Source organism: Somniosus microcephalus, chromosome 11 (assembly GCF_052327205.1).
Source record: "Somniosus microcephalus isolate GS21.2 chromosome 11, FLI_Smic_1.0, whole genome shotgun sequence".
NCBI lineage: Eukaryota > Metazoa > Chordata > Chondrichthyes > Squaliformes > Somniosidae > Somniosus > Somniosus microcephalus.
This window is the reverse complement of record NC_140997.1, coordinates 104,376,869-104,396,280: the sequence shown is the minus strand read 5'-3', so window position 1 is coordinate 104,396,280 and position 19,412 is coordinate 104,376,869. Positions and strand designations below refer to the sequence as shown.

At 48.2% G+C, this 19,412-nt stretch overlaps 1 protein-coding gene across 1 annotated transcript in view; it reads left to right on the top strand.

Moving 5' to 3' along the window:
* Window positions 1-1,407: 1,407 nt before the first annotated feature.
* Window positions 1,408-19,412, top strand: part of LOC147110814 (arf-GAP with dual PH domain-containing protein 1-like) — a 138,067-nt gene continuing 120,062 nt past the window's right edge. The window contains exons 1-2 of the mRNA XM_085999965.1: window positions 1,408-1,472; window positions 6,718-6,853. Coding sequence (XP_085856091.1) covers window positions 1,408-1,472; window positions 6,718-6,853 — 201 coding nt within the window. The remainder of the gene's footprint in view (window positions 1,473-6,717; window positions 6,854-19,412) is intronic.

Genomic DNA, 19,412 nt, shown 5'->3' with positions numbered 1-19,412 from the left:
TGATGCTCCTTAAACCTACCTCTTTGACCAAGCTTTTGGTCATCTGCCCTAATATATCTTTATGTGGCTCGGTGACAAATTTTGTTTGATAATCGCTTCTATGAAGCACCTTGGGACATTTTACTACATTAAAGATGCTATAGAAATACAAGTTGTTGCTATAACAATTCACTCTTTGAGCAAATAAAAACAGAAAATGCTGGAAATACTCAGCAGGTCAGGCAGCATCTGTGGCGAGAGAAACAAAGTTAACAGCCCAGAAATTCGGGTCGGGGGCTTCCCACGGGTGCAAGCCCCCGACCTGCACTTACATTGCGCGCCGGCCGTTGAGCTGCGGGCCCCCGTGGAATTCCAATCCTGGGCCTCCTCCAACTGCCAGCGCGCAGTGCTTGCGTATCCCAGGGGCGCAGTTAGTTTGATGCGTGCCCTGGGATCACGTGGGCCATGGAGAGCCAATGATAGCAGGGAATGCTTCATGCATAAGCAAACCTATAAATACTATAAGCCCCAAAACATCACTAAATCTTCAAATACATTTTAAAAAACCATCACATTTTTAAAATAAACTATAAATTACATTAAATAACTATTTTAAACAATAATTTAAATTTTTGAAAAAATTAATTACATTTTCTAACGGGGCTAAAAATAAACTTACCTTTCTTTAAAGTATTTAAAAATAATAAACCTGTGGAAAAAATGTTTTAATTTTAATTAATTCACCACTTACCTTGTAAAAAGCAGGCCTTGCGACTGCTTTTTACATGTCTAACTTCTGGAGACTTACCCTCCCAGGAAAACCTGCAAAAAAAACGCAAGTTCGATGCGCACGCGCTGCCTCTCCTGCGCACGCGTTCAACTTCTGAACCCCTTCTTTCAGGGGAACAGAAGTGCCGGTTTCCCGCGCATGCACAGTGCATGCACAAAACCGGCACTTCCATTGGGCTTACGGGTGAGTACCCCGTGCGTACTCACCCGTGGAGACCCGAATTTCTGGGCCATTGTTTCAGGTCGGTGACCCTTCATCAGAATTCACTCTTAGAGCAACTAGGGATGGGCAATAAATGGCCAAAGTATAGAAACATTTCTTGAACATGTTCCCTTGCTGTCACACTGCCAGAGATCGTCCATTCTACGATGCAGCTTGTATCAAGGCGCTGAGCCCTGGACTGGCGATTGCACAGGGAGCAGTAATTAACTGGATAATGATCCATGCTCACCAGCCCGAGTGAATATTAAAAACTCCATCAGACACGGGTTCATGCGCATTCATTAAACTGAAACGTGACATGAACACCAACTGGATGAAAGGGCTACAGCATATTATGGTGTGCTGCTGGAGAAGTAACAGCTAAATTAATTATCATCCCCTTTAAATAGCAACTTCTCCAGTCAGTCAGTTGGAAAATGTCAGGCTTCCTTTCTCCTAGTATCGAACAGCAAGTTCCCCTATCGCAAGATGCTCCTATACAGTAAGCTCTGATATTCCAACACACGCCTCCAAACCTTCCATGCTCCATAAACTTCAGCTCATCCAAAACTTGGCTGCCCGTGTCCTAACTCGCACCAAGTCCCGTTCACCCACCACCCCTGTGCTCGCTGACATTGGCTCCCGGTCCGGCAATGCCTCGATTTTTAAAATTCTCATCCTCATTTTCAAATCCCTCAATGGCCTTGCCCCTCCCTATCTCTGTAAACTCCTCCAGCCTTACAACCCCCTGAGATATCTGCACTCCTCCAATTCTGGCCTCGTGTGCATCCCCGATTTTCATCGCTCCACCATTGGCGGCCATGCCTTCAGCTGCCTGGCACTAAGCCCTGGAATTCCCTCCCTAAACCTCTCCGCCTCTCTACCTCTTTCTCCTCCTTTAAGACACTCCTTAAAACTGGTCCTAATATCTCCTTATGTGGCTCAGTGTCAAATTTTGTTTGATGGTGTTCCTGTGAAGCACCTTGGGTCGTTTTACTATGTTAAAGGCACTGTATTGTTGTGTTGTTGATAGAAAGTGGATTTTACATAGCCTCCTCACTGATAGTAAACCATTACAGACTGGCTGCCAAAGACAGGCTTCACTCACTGTAACTGGGCTAGCTATCAGACTGCAGAATACTTCAAGCTATATGAAGATAGTCTGATAGACAGAAAATATCATTCAAAAAATTACTGCTCATTACAAATGTGAGCCAGACAAGGAAAGGGATCAATTTCAGAATTTCCATTCAAATATTGATTGGTGGTGTTGAGAACATGAGTTTTAGCCAAAGAATAAAGACTTACCTTTGTGTAGCACCTTTCACAACCTCGGGACGTCCCGGGGCGCTTTGCAGCCAATGAAGTGCTTTTGAAGTGTAGTCACTGTTGTAATGTAGGAAACGGCAACATCCAAATATTTAACTGGCTGCTAAAGGCAAGACTCAAAAATGCATTTTTATCAAAGATGGTAAATAAGATCGAGGAAAAAACAGATCAATGAAATGACAGGTGAAAAACTGAGAAACACAGAGCAGGTCCATCAGCAGCCAAAGGGTTAATTGAAGCATTTAGGAAATGGAATTGCTGCATCATTGCAAGAAACAATCTTCCATTTAAGAGTTCAGCTCATGAAGTTGCTCATTAACTGGAATAATTAGTGTCCATTGACTTATTAATTATAGCCAATTCTGACTTTTGGAATTCGATTGTATGTTGTACACAGGCTGTGACGAAAATCTGGACAATGGCAGAACATCCCATTTATTTGGGGAATGTGCAGCCTCGGAGGGAAAGCACGAAGGGTCTCCAATTAAGTCAAGATACAAGACTGATCCACAAGGGTATACCTATCAGGAAAGGATGAACAGGCTGGGTCTCTTTTCTCTTGAAAAAGGAAGTCTGAGGGGTGATCTAATAGAGGTCTTTAAAATTATGAAAGGTTTTGATAGCGTGGATACAGAATGTTTCCACTTGTGGGGAAGAACAAAACTAGAGGCCATCAATATAAGATAGTCACCAAGAAATCAAATAGGGAATTCAGAAGAAACTTCTTTAGCCAGAGAGTGGTGAGAATGTGGAACTTGCTACCACAGGGAGTGGTTGAAGCGAATAGTATAGATACATTTAAGGGGAGGCTAGACAAGCATATGAGGGAGAAGGGAAGAGAGGGTTATGCTGATAGACAGAAGGAGGCTCGAGTGGAGCATAAATTTCTGTGCTGTATATCCTATGTGATTCTATGTAATCCTTCTTGTGAAGTATAGATATTTAACACATCTTTTGGAATCAAAATGGTTGGTCTGGTAAGATTTTGTAGGCTTCTGGTTGATAAATATGAGACTTTCAACCTTTTAGAAGGGAGTAGCCCCAAGCAATGAATCTCAACACCCACTCCTTCACAGTCTGAGTTTAGATATGTTGTGTAGTCAGCCGATCAACTACTGATGCCATTAACAAAGCTGCAGGTTGGTATCTTCTCACAATCTGCTACTAAAGCAAAACAATAAGAACCTCAATCTCACAAGCTCACCATATGGCAAGCAACCAACTACAAGCGCAGCCCGCTTGTTTACCATTCAAAACTGAGCTCACTCAGTGCGCAGGACAAGTTTTATTTTTGAGATGGCGAGAGGACAATCCTGAGTGGGAGCTCTGCTGGTCGCAGCAATTAGGACCCAGAACAGAGATCGAAAGATCCCAGAAATGTCCAACAGCTGCACTCGGGTGGGAGGGGATATCATCGAGTACAGGCATCGGAGGTTGACACCAGCGGTTGTGAAATCTCCACCCCAGTAGTAAAGTGGGAACACACTGAATATCTCCGAGAAATAACAGCCCACAAGCTAAAAAATGCTTCTTTGCTTTATTCCAAAATGAATCAGTCAGAAGACTTTTGCATTTTAATTAAGTTTAAACATGTTTAATGTTTCACTAAATTCATTTTAAACATCTTTTGTTTATATAGTATACAGTCTATTCCTCTCAATTCAAAGTCGCTTAATTCAAATTATCAGATTTTTTAAAAAAACACTAAATTTCCACTTTGCTGTTATTTATTTTGCTCAGTTCGAATTATTGGAAAGTTAAATTTTTTATAGTGCATAAAATGACTATTATCAGTAGATTTTACATATACAGGGATAGCAGTTTACACTAATATAGAGCACATGGCTGCAGTAGTGACCAGCTGGGCCATTAAGCCTGCCCCACACAGCATCGCGACTAAACAATCCACCCCTCCCCACAGCCATGTAATCTCCAGGGGAGGCAAGAGAAAACCGAGGAAAGACCCAGGGCCAAGCGGGGAAACATTATTCTGGGAAATTCCTCTCCAACCCCCCTCAGGCGATCGGTTCGAGTAGGGGGTCGGAGGGGGTCAGAGATGGATTTTCGGGCAGTTTTTCAGTCCGGGAGCGTTATCTCTAAATATTTTCACTTTCATTTTTTTTTGACCCTGCGGAGTGTTGCCGTTTTGGGACTTCCCTTTTGCAAAAATTGGGAAATTAGCACTTGTTTAAAAAAAGGAAGCCAGGCTGAACATTCCTGAGTTTCCAGGAAAAGACCATTGAAGGAAACGGGGAGATGGGAGTAAGAAACAATGGGATGTGTTTCTGGATTGACTGATACCATGAGATGATAAGCAGGTGGAATTGAGAATGATCAGAAAGGGAAGTACTTGTTGGGCCTGAGAGGCTTTTCCCGTTCCTAAAAATCTTACAGCAGTGTGAGGTGCTTTTTATTCACACTATCATGGGATTTTCAGGCTACATTTACAACCAAGATTCTGGCACAGGCACAATGGGCCGAATGGGCTCCTTCTGTGCTGTATGATTCTATTAAGACTGCTGCTCAAATATCTTAATGTAACAAAGGCACTAGATTCAAATCACCAGCTTTCAGTATAGCTCTCTCCCCCGCCTGGTGAGATGATTTGTTCCCCACAGGCCCAGCAGTCCTCTTGTATCTCACCCAATGGACTGGGCTGTGTTTGCCCCTCTGCCATGGTCACTAGTCTACCATCACGCTCCATCCGGTCCAACACACAAGAAAAGATGGCTCCTTGAGTGAAGGGCACCAGCGAAACCATCCTCCTGCATTTTCTGGAGAGGCAGAGGAAAAAATTAAAATTTGACCAAGAGGTTTGGTCCTTGTACCATTCCACCAGCGACTGACGGCAGCTTCAGCTCCAGGCCATCAGTCACTCCAACAACAACAACTTGTATTTATACAGCGCCGTTAACATAGTAAAACGTCCCAAGGCCCTTCACAGGAGCGATTATCAAACAAAATTTGACACCGAGCCACATAAGGATATATTAGGGCAAGTGACCAAAAGCTTGGTCAAAGAGGTCGGTTTTAAGGAGCGTCTTAAAGGAGAGAGAGGTGGAGAGGTTTAGGGCGGGAATTCCAGAGCTTAGGGCCCAGGCAGCTGAAGGCTCGGCCGCCAATGGTGGAGTGAAGGAAATCGGGAATGCTCAAGAGGCCAGAATTGAAGGAAGGCAGAGATCTTAAAGGGTTGGAGGAGGTTACAGAGATAGGGAGGGGCAAGGTCATGGAAGGATTTGAATACAAGGGTGAGAATTTTTAAAATCGAAGCGTTGTTTAACCAGGAGCCAATGTAGGTCAGTGAGCACAGGGGTGATGGGCGAACAGGGCTTGGTGCGAGGCAACTGTGGAGTGAAGTTTGGTATACATTTACTGTCACCCAATTATAAAGAAAGAAATAATTTGCCTTTCTACAGCATCTTTCACAACCTCAGGATGTCCCAAAGTGCTTTACAGCCAATAAAGTACATTTGAAGTGCAGTCACTGTTGTAATGTAGGAAAGGCGGGCTTCACGCCCACCCAGCCTGTTTGCATTATGTGTAGTGCTGAAAATTCTCTCATTAATTAGAACTTCGCAGAACAGTAATTCATAGAAGTTCAACCTCTCCCAAGGCCACGTAGTTGGTCATTCAATTGCTGTAATAAAGGACTTAGGTCATGCAACCTTCGATGCCGTCCGCACTCTGGGTGATCTGTACTGTGAGACAAATGCACAGGGCTTCCTGGCGAATTCCAACAGCACAATTACATTGAATCATGAAGGAGGCACAGGAAGATTCCAATGAGGTGTTAAATTGTCTGCCTGGCCAGGTGGACATTAACAGCTGTAATGGGAAGGGTTGCTCTTCTGGATGGACGGGATCAAATGGGCTGCGGGCCTTCAAATCCCAACCTATCTCCTAATGTTTTATCCATAAGTAGTTGAGTAGTTATGTACTCAAAGTGTGACACTGGAATACTGGTGCTTGAAGTTGACTGTGGCATCGAGGGTTAATGGCTGTATTCGTGCCAACATTAAGTTCTCTCCCATTGTTGCATTCTCCAAAAGTCAACACTCACTTTCCAATCATTAATTGTGGGAAAAAAGTAAAGGTGGAAAATAAAATGTCTTCAACTCAGTAAGGTACATAGAATTTTACAGAAACTGGTCCATGCCGGGGTTTATGCTCCACACGAGCCTCCTCCCACCCTACTTCCTCTCACCCTATCAGCATAACCTTCTATTCCTTCCTCCCCCATGTGCTTATCCAGCTTCCCCTTAAATGTATCCCTGCTATTCACCTCAACCACTCCCTGTGGTAACGAGTTTTACAATAAAGGAAGACCATCTTTAAGAACAAAATATCTCTTTGGAATAATTTGTTTGCTGACGCTGACGACAGCTGTTATCCCAATGGATCTGTTTTTTGTGTTTCAGTCACCTGTTACATTTCATTCCAGGTTACAGAGAAGGCTTTCTGTGGAAACGAGGGCGTGACAATGGTCAGTTTTTAAGCAGGAAGTTCATATTATCGGAGCGAGAAGGTGTGCTGAAATATTTCAACAAACATGATGTAAGTAGACAAGCTCGTCGCCTGTGCTAAATACTCTCGTCTGTTCACTAATGTGGCCAAATCTGAAGCTTGTATAAAACTTAGATTTAAGTTACAGTTTGTAATTTATAAAAAAATGTTTGAAATAGTTTTCTACTAAACTAGGCACCAAGCATCGACATTTCTGGAAGTAACTCATCCCTCCAGTAACTATCAAAATCTGTGAAAAGGATTACTTGTGTACCACACCGTGCATCGGCCTCCGGCTCACATCTGATCTAATCACTGACTCATTCTCTCAAGTAGACACAACTATGGATGGCAGTTCCCCATCAGCGCTCTCAAATTCCGCACGAGTTTAAGTAGTAAACTCAATTTTTTTTTAACCCTCTCCCCTCCGTGAGCTGCTTCCTGGTGCAGAAGGGAATCATGCAGGACCGGGATTCCCGGGGTGGGGGGTTCAGTTCCCGGTCTGTGCTGAGCTCGTTGATCTCAATGGAAAAACTGGTAGGGATGGAACAGTTGGACTTAGCGCCATTGGAAGGGTCGAGCGGGGAAAGGGGAGGATAATAATGGGAGGTACTGCAGGAGGAAAGGCAGTGGAATCTGTGTTCTCCTCCTGCGTTACCCTTGAGAAGTTGGTGGGCCGCCTTCTTGAACCGCTGCAGTCTGTGTGGTGAAGGTACTCCCACAGTGCTGTTAGGGAGGGAGTTCTAGGATTTTGACCCAGCAACGATGAAGGAACGGCAATATACTTCTAAGTCAGGATGGTGTGTGACTTGGAGGGGAACATGGAGGTGGTGGTGTTCCCATGTGCCTGCTGCCCTTGTCCTTCTAGGTGGAAGAGGTCGTGGGTTTGAGAGGTGCTGCCAAAGAAGCCTTGGTGAGTTGCTGCAGTGCATCTTCACAGAATCACAGAAACCCCACAGTGCAGATAGAGGCCATTTCGGCCCATCGAGCCTGCACCGACACATATCCCACCCAATTCCCCGCAACCCCTACACCAACACATATCCCACCCTATCCCCGTAACCCCATGTATTTAATCCCCCTAACACTAAGGGTCAATTTATCATAGCCAATCAACCTAACCCGCACATCTTTGGACTGTGGGAGGAAACCGGAGCACCCGGAGAAAACCCACGCAAACACGGGGAGAATGTGCAAACTCCACACAGACAGTCACCCGAGGCCAGATTCGAACCCGGGTCCCTGGCGCTGTGAGGCAACAGTGCTAACCACTATGCCACCGTGCTGCCCTCTTGTAGATGGTACACACTGCAGCCACGGTACACCGGTGGTGGAGGGAGTGAATGTTTAAGGTGGTGAATGGGGTGCCAATCAAGTGGGCTGCTTTGCCTTGGATTGTGTCGAGCTTCTTGAGTGTTGGAGCTGCACTCATCCAGGCAAGTGGAGAGTATTCCATCACCCTCCTTACCTGTGCCTTATAGATGATGGAAAGGCTTTGGGGAGTGAGGCGGTGAGACACTCACCACAGAATACCCAGCCTCTGGCCTGCTCTTGTTGCCACAGTATTAATGTGGCTGGTCCAGTTAAGTTTCTGGTCAATGGTTACCCCCAGGATGTTGATGGTGGGGGATTCAGCGATGGTAATGCCATTGAATGTCAAGGGGCGGTGGTTAGACTCTCGCTTGTTGGAGATAGTCACTTGTGTGGTGCGAATGTTACCTGCCATTTATCAGCCCAAGCCTGAATGTCGTCCAGGTCTTGCTGCATTCGGGCATGGACTGCTTCACTATCTGAGTAGTTGCAAATGGCACTGAACGCTGTGCAGTCATCAGCGAACATCCCCACTTCTGACCTTATGATGGAGGGAAGGTCACTGATGAAGCAGCTGAAGATGGTTGGGCCTAGGACACTGCCCTGAGGAACTCTTGCAGCGATGTCCTGGGGCTGTGATGATTGACCTTCAATCACCAAAACCATCTTCCTTTGTGCTAGGTATGACTCCAGCCAGTGGAGAGTTTTCCTTCCGATTTCCATTGACTTCAGTTTTACTAGGGCTCCTTGATGTCACACTCGGTCAAATGCTGCCTTCATGCTGCAGTCACTCTCACCTCACCTCTGGAATTCAGCTCTTTTGTCCATGTTTGGACCAAGGCTGTAATGAGGTCTGGAGATGAGTGCTCCTGGCAGAACCCAAACTGAGCATCGGTGAGAAGGTTGTTCGTGAGTAAGTGCCGATGACACCTTCTATCACTTTGCTGATGATTGATAGTAGACTGATGGAGCGGCAATTGACTGGATTGGATTTGTCCTTTTTGTGGACAGGACATACCTGGGCAGTTTTCCACATTGTCAGATAGATGCCAGTGTTGTAGCTGTACTGAAACAGCTTGGCTAGAGGCACAGCTAGTTCTGGACACAAGTCTTCAGCACGACAGCCGGGATGTTATCGGGGCCCATAGCCTTTGCTGTATCCAGTGCGCTTAGCCATTTCTTGATATCATGTGGAGTGAATCGAATTGGCTGAAGACTGGTTTCTGTGATGCTGGGGACCTCAGGAGGAGGCCAATATGGATCATCCACTTGTCACTTCTGGCTGAAGATGGTTGCAAACGCTTCAGCTTTGTCTTTTGCACTCACGTGCTGAGCTTCACCATCATTGAGGATGGGGATATTCATGGAGCCTCCTCCTCCCCTTGGTTGTTTAATGGTCCACCACCATTCATGACTGGATGTGGCAGGACTTTGATCTGATCCGTTGTTTGTGGGATGCTTAGCTCTGTGTATAGCATGCTGCTTCCACTGTTTAGCATGCATGTAGTCCTGTGTTGCAGCTTCCCCGGGTTGGCACCTCATTTTTAGGTACGCCTGGTGCTGCTCCTTCTACACTCCTCATTGAACCAGGGTTGATGGTAATGGTAGAGTGAGGGATATGCCCGGCCATGAGGTTATTGATTGTGGTGGAATACAATTTTGCTGCTGCTGATGGCCCACAGTGCCTCATGGATGCCTCGTTTTGAGCTGCTAGATCTGTTCTGAGTTTATCCCATTTAGAACGGTGGTAGTGCCACACAACGGAGGGTGTCCTCAGTGTGAAGACGGGACTTCGTCTCCACAAGGACTGTGCGGTGGTCACTGCTACCAATACTGTCATGGACAGATGCCTCTGCGACAGGTAGATTGGTGAGGACGAGGTCAAGTAGGTTTTTCCCTCATGTTGGTTCCCTGTTGCAGGCCTAGGACTCGGCCAGCAGTGGTGCTATCAAGTCACTCTTGGTGATGAACATTGAAGTCCCCCACCCAGAGTACATTCTATGCTCTTGCTACTCTCAGTGCTTCTTCCAAGTGGTGTTCAACATTCATCAGCTGAAGGAGGGCAGTAGGTGGTTTCCTTGCCCATGCTTGACCTGAAGCCATGAGACTTCATGGGGTCCAGAGTCAATGTTGAGGACTCCCAGGCTCCTTCCCCACTGTATACCACTGTGCTGCCACCCCTGGTGGGTCTGTCCTGCCAGTGGGATGGTGATGGAGGAGTTCAGGACATTGGCTGAAAGGTATGATTCTGTGAGTATGACTATGTCAGGCTGTTGCTTGATAATTTTGGCACAAGTCCCAAGATGTTGGTGAGGAGGACTTTACAGGGTCGATTGGGTCTGGGTGTGCTGGTGTCATGTCTGTAGCCGGTGCCGAGGTCAATGCCGGGTTGACCGTCTGGTTTTATTCTTATTGTTTTTCACAACTGCTTGGCCATTTCAGAGGGAGGTTAAGAGTCAACCACATTGCTGTGGGCCTGGAGTCACATATAGGCCAGAAGATTTCTTTCTGAAAGGACATTCGTGAACCAGATGGGTTCATGGTTACCATCACTGATATTAGATTATATTCCAGATTTATTTAATTAACTGAATTTAAATTCCCCAGCTGCCGTGGTGGGATTTGAACTCACGTCTGCATAGATCATCAGTCCCAGCTGCATGGATTACTAGCCCAGTAACATAACCACTATGCTACCGTTCCCATGTATTCTGTATTCCTGAAGTTTATCTGTGGTAATATTGGGAGGACGAGGGTTTTTTGCTCTTTGTTGCTGTGAGGTCAAATAGGGCAGCTTTTTTTTAATTGACACTTAAAAATATTACAATGTGACTGTGAAAACCATGTGTTTCTTTACAGTATCTAAACGCTTTCTGTTAACCAAGCCCAATAACCCAAGACCCACTGATCTAAGATTGGCCTAAATAAAACTACCAATGTATTGTTCCTGGAAAGAGCTTATGTCAGTACCTACACTCCCAGAAGATAATTTCAGCAAGTTGTGTCTATATGCACGTTACTTTACAGTGGGTTTGTGAGGCTGTCACTGTTCCTGCCACGTGCTGACTGTAGGGGGTTTCTCTTGCTCGTTCTGGTCTCCTACCAGGCTTCGTGCAATAATTACCCTTGAGTGGTTCGACCCACTGTTCCCTACGGTTCTAGACCTTGGACTTAGGTGCAGGGAAATGTAGTGCAGAGAAAGACTCAATAGACCAGGTTGAATAGCACGAAATGGAGGCTTTTATTATTAAACAGTTTGCAGCATTATAAAATACATATCATAAGCATAAATTAGAGCGACTACAAGCATGCACATATCTATAAACTTGATTCCATGGAAATGGGAAACACACGGCACATCGAGAAAGGGGAAACACATTACGATTACCCTTACCCTCTCCCTCCCCTAGACCTAAACTAAGTTTCGACTTGAGGAACTCGGGATCATGCTCACCACTTTCAGATTCGCAAAAAGAGGGGGTTCGCAGCCTTTTTGGCACAGCTTTCCGTCGTCACGTGGATCTGGAAACTTCTGGCGCAGCTTGTTTCTCTCTCTCTCTCAGGCGATGAGGCAGTGGACACAGCCTTGATGAGCACTCGTCAAGGATGGATCAGTTAAAACTGTTGTGGATTTGGATACATGGGGGAGTCTCTGCCACTGATGTGATGTTGAATAACTGGATGCACAGGGAGAGTCCAGTACGGAAAAACTGCGAATGGGATGTTGAGGCACGGAAGTGCTAGGCCCGGAGTGTCCTTTTTATTTCTCGCTCCCGTCTGGCTCGGCGGTTTTCCAGAGGGTGTCTTCTCCTTCGGCCTGGGTCATCGATGATCTCCCGACAAAAGTACCCGGGCCACCCTCCTTCGTCTTCCCGTCGTAGTCGAGCCTTGCCTGGCCGAGCTGACTTCCCAGCCAAAGTCTTCTCGTCGTCGCCGAAAGTTACGAATTGTACCGAAGAAGTGAATCGTCCTACGAATGAAACGTAGCCGTCGAGGTGAAGCGTTGCCTCCCGTGTGTGTGTTTTTTGATGGACTTTCAAATCCATAATTATACTCTTTTGGGACAGTCTTATCTCCCGCCAGATCATAGTCCAGTCTTTGTAATATTTTTGGCGGGCAGAAATCTCTGCAGGGGCGCTTTGTCTTGTAACGGGAGCCGGTGATAGCTTAACTGGCCTTCCTGGCCGATAATGTCTTTTACTTTGTCACCGTAACTCGGTTCGCATATTGATCGGTCTGGAGATTTCCCTTGATGGCTGTTAAACGGTTTTTCCTTTGTACATTAAATGGGTTTAAGTGTTCATTCATTGTCCGCCCATATCTTGATGGGCCCCATCCTGTTGCCTGAAACTGTCTTGTACTTAGAATCCAATTGAATATGTATGCCCATTTCCCTGAGTTTCGGTTTCCCGATACTGGCTTTCGCGGGCTTACTGTTCTCAATCCACAAGCCTGTCTGGCTTGCAGTAACAGAAATCAAATGGTCCAAGAAACTGATCACGAGGTCCGGCGGCCATTTTGTATGCCCTTTTTTCAAAGGTTTTATCTGTACAAGCTTCTTTTGGTCAATAAAGCTGTATAATTAATCCTGTTATCTTGTGTGATTATATCAATGAAAATTTTCGAATCTTACAGTCCCCCCTGTGATACTGATAGCTTGCTTACAGTATCAATAATCCTTGGTGAGCAAATTTTTCCCGATTCCTCACGTCCAAACATTCCCGGTAATTAACTATCTATGACCCCCATGACACATGCAGTTCCCATTTCAGAAAATTACCTTGTGTACAATTGGACAATCATAGGCAGTATTACCTTAAACTATAACACATTAATCTTTCAGATGTGAAGGGCCCAATGCTCCTTGCACCACCTGCATACACCTTTTATTAATCAAAAAAACCAAACTTCACCAAACGGCTATAACATTACAATATTCACACACTTAAGTCATGCAGTGGCTAAAAATCTAAAAATGGAGGGACGCTTTTAACTTTTAACGCTAGCTGCTTACACTGGGGTGTCCTCTTCCCCCACTTGTACATAGCGTTCTCTCCATTCTCCTGTGTTCTCGTGCCTCTGGAGGCGTTTGCCTCTCTTGCAATGCACGAACAATAAAAATATTACAATTAAAACCTGACACACTACTAGGATGTGGGATGCTATTCTAATCCAGGCCGGGATCTCTATATTGGTGAACAGGTTCCACCATGGTGGGGTGACTATATCCAATATGTCTTTTCCTATCTCTATTGTCTTCTGCTCCAGTGTGTAAAAATGTTTCTGTGAAACTATAACGGCATTTAAAATCTTGGTGAGGTGTTCGGGGAGAGGGGGAATGACATAACCAAAATGCGCGACGAATCGCTGCAAGTCCGTGAAATTCTCTTTTACAGTGAGGTGAACGGTGGAGGGTGCAGGAATGGGGACAATCCGTTGTTGTGCCACTTGAACTTCAGCCCTGGGTTTGAAACAGAAACTGCTGTCACTGACCGGACACCACTCGTGCTGTCCATGACGGTAGTGAGGCGCTGCAGTGGTGACACAGTATGTCCCACCTCCGATATACGCCACCTGCGGGGGCACATGGTCCTTTGCCATTGCCTCCATGGTGCAATTTATCGGCTTCGCGCTAGCGGCTCTGAACCCACACTGTGGTTTCAAAAAGGCATTCAAATGCTGGGGGCACAGGATGATGTGTGCTCCCCGGCTACGACACCCCGAGAGGTCGGTGCCTGTCATCGTACGCTCCCATCTGATGACATAAGGCGGGACCACTGCGTAACGAATGTGTGCACCCCCCTGAATGACTCCAATGTTCTCCACCCTGTATACCGGGGCGGGCCTTGCTGCGGGACCCAACACCGGCATCCTTATTTCAATTCCCATGATAGTGTGATTCGAGCGTCCGCAGTCCACTGGGACTGGGTACGCCTCTGCAGCTTGTCTGAGCTGGCACGGACTTAATGCGTTCTCGAAAGGGTGGAGCGCTTGCAAGTGCTTGTTGCTGATCCAGGACGGGACCAAACCTTGTTTTAAATCCTCCAGATTACTGCGGCCCTCGCCCAGTAACCACGCCCCGTATAGCACACAAGCCTCGTTCTGCGCAGCCTGATCGGACGCATTCCGATCCTCCTTAATGAGCGCATTTACTGTCCTAGCATGCTTCTCCAGCTCAGCAATTATTTCCTTTGAGTGTAGTGTCATGGCTTGATCTTCATGCAGCTCAGAACCCACTACCTTATTTTCACTTGTCAGTATGTTCCTCAACTGGGTTTTTAAACCACTGATCTGTGTCTGCAGCTCCACGTTGTCTAGAGCATTGACAACAGACGTTCCGGTGTTAAAAGCAGTGAAAATGTCATTTACAGTACCCCTTTGCCTCCCTACCCGATCCAAAACTTCCTGTGGTGTGGTGTATAATCTGGCCTTGTCGATGTCGGCAAAGTCAAACTCGTAAAATTGTCTGAACATTCGGGTTAACAGTACCTGGTACAACTGTTCCGTCTCCCTGGGACACCACTCCGGCAATCGTACCTCAGTGAGGTTTAAAATCACTGAGGCCACCGCGTAGTGTACCCCTTGGTACAGCACCTGACCGGTGGGTACCAATACTAACCCGTTCCCGGGTCCCTTTGTGGTGGGGGGGCACCCTTCCTTCTGGGCTAGTGCTACCGGGATCGTGGGCAGGGGCTTGCGTGGGCGGGTGATGAGTTCAGTGGCGTTTACCGGAATCGGGGAGTATGGGGCTCCGCACGCCCGAGTGCTGACATCCCATCTCATCCCCTTTCCTTCGTCCTGCCACTGCCTCTGGAAAAAGATGGACACGCCCTTGGGGCAGACGCGTTTCGAACCCCACATACAGACATATATTCCTTCATCTGGTTCCCACCATTTGTCCCAACACACACGTAATTGTCCGTGAGTCCCCATAATTGTCCGATGGGTATTGTTACCCAGTCGCTCCCACTCGATAGTAGAGTTTTTCATGTCCTTTCCCAGCTTTTGCAGCCACCACCATCGACTTAGTGGTACGTTCCCATTACATACCAAACAGATCCTCTTTCCCACGGTAACGCTGACTCTGGGTGCAAGGATCCTCACCCGAGGGCACATTAACGAAGTCTCTTGGTAGGCGAAACCGAAATTGCTGGAGTATTCCGTAGAATTCGTCCCCAGCCATCCTGGCCATCTCCCTTGGTGGAAATAGGTGGCAGTTTCCTCAACCTCTCGCTTCCCCGTCCCATCCGTCGCGATGGGGGCTGTGTCCCCGGAACACCCGAATATGATGACGTCCTTGGTGCGGCCCCGGTAGGCCAGCCCGCACCCGATCACCGCGATCCCTACGAGAATCCTTTCCATTGTATCCCTGGTTTTTGTAATCGACAAGATGATGTAGCCAGGCTCCCAACAGGTGCTGGCTTAATTAAACGGACGCGCGGGTCCCTTGACCCCGCTTCCAAACAACCACACATACTGGGCAGACTTTGAAAAATATCCTTTAAACATCCCGTCATCTTAACCTAACATTAAAATTACTTAACTTATCATTACCTAACACCTATGTACAGCGCCGCCCTCCTTCGGGCGGCCTACCTAATTCCTGTGAGGGCTGCAGCGCGCCGCTTCCTGTGGCGGGGCTGCACTGACCTTTTGCTTTGATCCCCCGCAGCCTGTCGCTGCTGGATGGGAATCGTGCCTTTCTCGGGCTACTCTGTATCGAGGTTGGGGAAGATAGGGAGAGTTGGACCATTGCCTTCTGGGCTGGGGCGTTCGAGTCGACCTACGAGGGGCTGCCTTGGGTGAGGCTCCCAGGCCTGACGGACCGGGGGTTGGGACTTTCACCGTCACAGTCTGTGGTTCCACCACAGCTGCCGGCTCTGGCTCCCTTCCCTCTGGCTCCGCCCCCCCGGGGCCGGGATCTGTGGTATCCGACTCCACCTCACCTGTCCCTACAGGTAGTGAGTCTCCTCCCCCAATCCCTACCTCCCCTGAGCTTGAGTCGAGGGCGGGATCTTCGTCCTCTGACTCATCCTCCTCCGTGATCGGGTCAAGGGCGGGGTCGAGCTGTTCGGCCTCCTCCCCGTCCGAATCCCAAATCAGAGGGGAGACCTCCCACTCCAATGGGATGACTCCTCCCTTCACGCAGGCCACTGTTCCAGCCTGTGTGGTCTGTGACTCTGTCGCAGGCTGAGGATTTTTGTCCTCAGACCTGGCCACTGTTGTTGGCCCTTGTGCACCCGCCTTAAACAGTTTACACCGCTTCATGCTAAACCACCTTTTTTTTTTTCGGGACACCTCTACTGTACGAGTGTCGCAGACCGGCGGATTTTGCACCGATTCCGGCTCATCCTCCTGGTTTACTGTCCTCTCGCCAGCGCATAGGGTTAGACCCAAGAATTTTACTTCTCGCCGGCCAACCCGCGCCTTCGTAGGGGTTTCCTTAACACTCTCCACCTTCCTCGCACTCGTACCCTCTCCCCAGAGACAATGATTTCTTAGGTCCACGTGGATCCCGTGGGCCACCAAGAAATCAGACCCCAGGACTCCCGTTCCACCTCCCTCTTCCCACTTCATCAGGATACACTTCCACGTGGTGTGGAGTGGCCCTAAATGAATGGAGAGGGGAAGGGAATGTGCGCCAGCCTGTTCTTCGCCCGTGAAGCCCAACAGACGATATGGGACCCCGGTGGACAGGGGCGAGGTGGTGGGGTTATCTGCGTGGATTAGGGTGCACGATGCTCCCGTGTCCAACAGATAAGTTTCCTTCACCTCCTCTACCTCCATCTCTACGAGGGGTCGTCTCCATGCATCGTAGTGGAGCGGACACAGGTAGACGGGCTGCGCCGACTCTAGTCACTTGGGTACAGTGATCGGAGTTTCGGGAGCAGGAAGGCCGGTGGTGACAGCTATTTTCCCCTGCGAGGTCATTAGAGACCGCATTGTTTGTATGATTGACTCAATCGCAGCGGGATCCACAACCGCACCACCTCCTGCGGCTGGGGCAGGAGCTACAGTTTGGTTTTGAGCTGGTGCTGAGGCAACGGTCTGGGCTTGGGCTTGGACTGCGGGAAATTTCCCTTTAAATCCTTCCACAGATTTTTACAGTCCCGGCGCCAATGACCCTCCTTTCCACACCCGTAACAACTGCTTTTGGCTTGGGGGGCGCGATTCCCCTCCTGATGCCATTCTTTTTTAGCAGGAGCTGCAGGCCTCGCCTCATGCACCTTTCCTTTTGAGGAAGACGCATCCCTACTCTTGTTGTTCCTGTAACTTATCGTGAGCTGATCAAGTACTACTTCCTCCGTGGAGCGGGGGTTAGTGGGGTCAAACCATGCTTTGGCCTGCTCCCTTACCGGCGGCAAGCAATTGGCGACCAGACACCGGAGCCAATGAGCCCTTTGGTTATCATTCAGCCCGTTCCGGTCCGGCCCGCCCGGGCAGCTGCGCCGATACACTGGCCACAACCTTCCGGCGAAAACCCGTGGGGGCTCTCCCTCTAGCTGCACCGTCCTTTCCAATCGGAGGAACAGAGTTCCGTCACCCTCCCCCATAATCTCCAGGATCTCATCCCGTAACTCCTCATACGCCTTGTGCCCTCTCTTGCTCTCGTCAGGGAGACACTGGAGGAGCGAGCTGTCCAGGGAGAACAGCAGCATTTTGGACTGTTCAACCCCGTCGCAGTCATTAACTGCTGCGGTCTGCTCCACGTCCCTAAAATGGACGGAGTGATCTCCTGACTCGGAGAGTTTTGGGATGTGACTTATCATTTCCCTTAGCTGTCATGCGCTATGGGGCATTATGATCTGATTCACGAGGGGTCCGCCATCGCCATTGTCTTCGTTCGGACCGAGCCTCTGGTGTCGCGTGGGACACATCGGCGCCGGTCCCGACCCTACTACCTGGTGTTGCTCTACCTCAAGAACCCCTGTGTCTGACTTCTCCGTTTCCTCCCCTGGAGTCCAAGACTCGGTATAGGCGGGAGGTGCTGAGGGCTCGGGGGTTGGTACCCTAACTGTCTCCTGTGGAATTGGCCTTGTTGATTCCTTGGCTAACAGTAGCTGGCTTGCTGGCGGGTTTATGAGACACACCAAGCCGGTTGCCTTTGCTAGGGCCGTTCTCAGGCCCTCTAGCTCCCGGTGGCAAGCGCTATGGTCGGTGTTCTCAGACCTATCCTGCATGGCCATCTTATAGGCTGCCCTGGCCCCCAAGATGCTTTCCTCCTGTGTCGCTACCTGCTTGGCTAGGCGGAAACACCTCTCTTTCATTCTACCTTCACTGGCCTTGGCCTCAATGACCTGACATTCCAAATACTCTATCCGGGTCTCATGGCGGTGAGTTACGGATTGGCGTTCCTGATTCAGCGCGTTAAGCGATTCAATCAGTTTCTGACCTCCCGCAACCTTTTCCTCTACTTCTGTGAGCAGCCCTTTTATCTGGGCTGTCTGTGCTACAACGACCTGGTCCAAAAGCTGGACTTGCTTCTTGTAACACATCAGCCAGACCGCCTTTTCTACCGATTTCTTATGCTCTTTGTTTTCAGTCCACTTGATGGCTGCGTCTAGCGGACGCCTATCTCTTAACAGGTCAGATATCCACTGTTTTGTAAGGTTCACCTTCCCAAAAACATAATCCGCTATCCTCTCATCCATCACATTTCGTTTATTTAAACCTTGATCTAACATGCTACATTCCTGCTGCCAAGGTCCTGCCGCGGTCGCCATTTCTGTAGGGGGTTTCTCTTGCTCGTTCTGGTCTCCTACCAGGCTTCGTGCAATAATTACCCTTGAGTGGTTCGACCCACTCTCCCCTACGGCTCTAGACCTTGGACTTAGGTGCAGGGAAATGTAGTGCAGAGAAAGACTCAATAGACCAGGTTGAATAGCACGAAATGGAGGCTTTTATTATTAAACAGTTTGCAGCATTATAAAATACATATCATAAGCATAAATTAGAGCGACTACAAGCATGCACATATCTATAAACTTGATTCCATGGAAATGGGAAACACACGGCACATCGAGAAAGGGGAAACACATTACGATTACCCTTACCCTCTCCCTCCCCTAGACCTAAACTAAGTTTCGACTTGAGGAACTCGGGATCATGCTCACCACTTTCAGATTCGCAAAAAGAGGGGGTTCGCAGCCTTTTTGGCACAGCTTTCCGTCGTCACGTGGATTTGGAAACTTCTGGCGCAGCTTGTTTTTCTCTCTCTCTCAGGCGATGAGGCAGTGGACACAGCCTTGATGAGCACTCGTCAAGGATGGATCAGTTAAAACTGTTGTGGATTTGGATA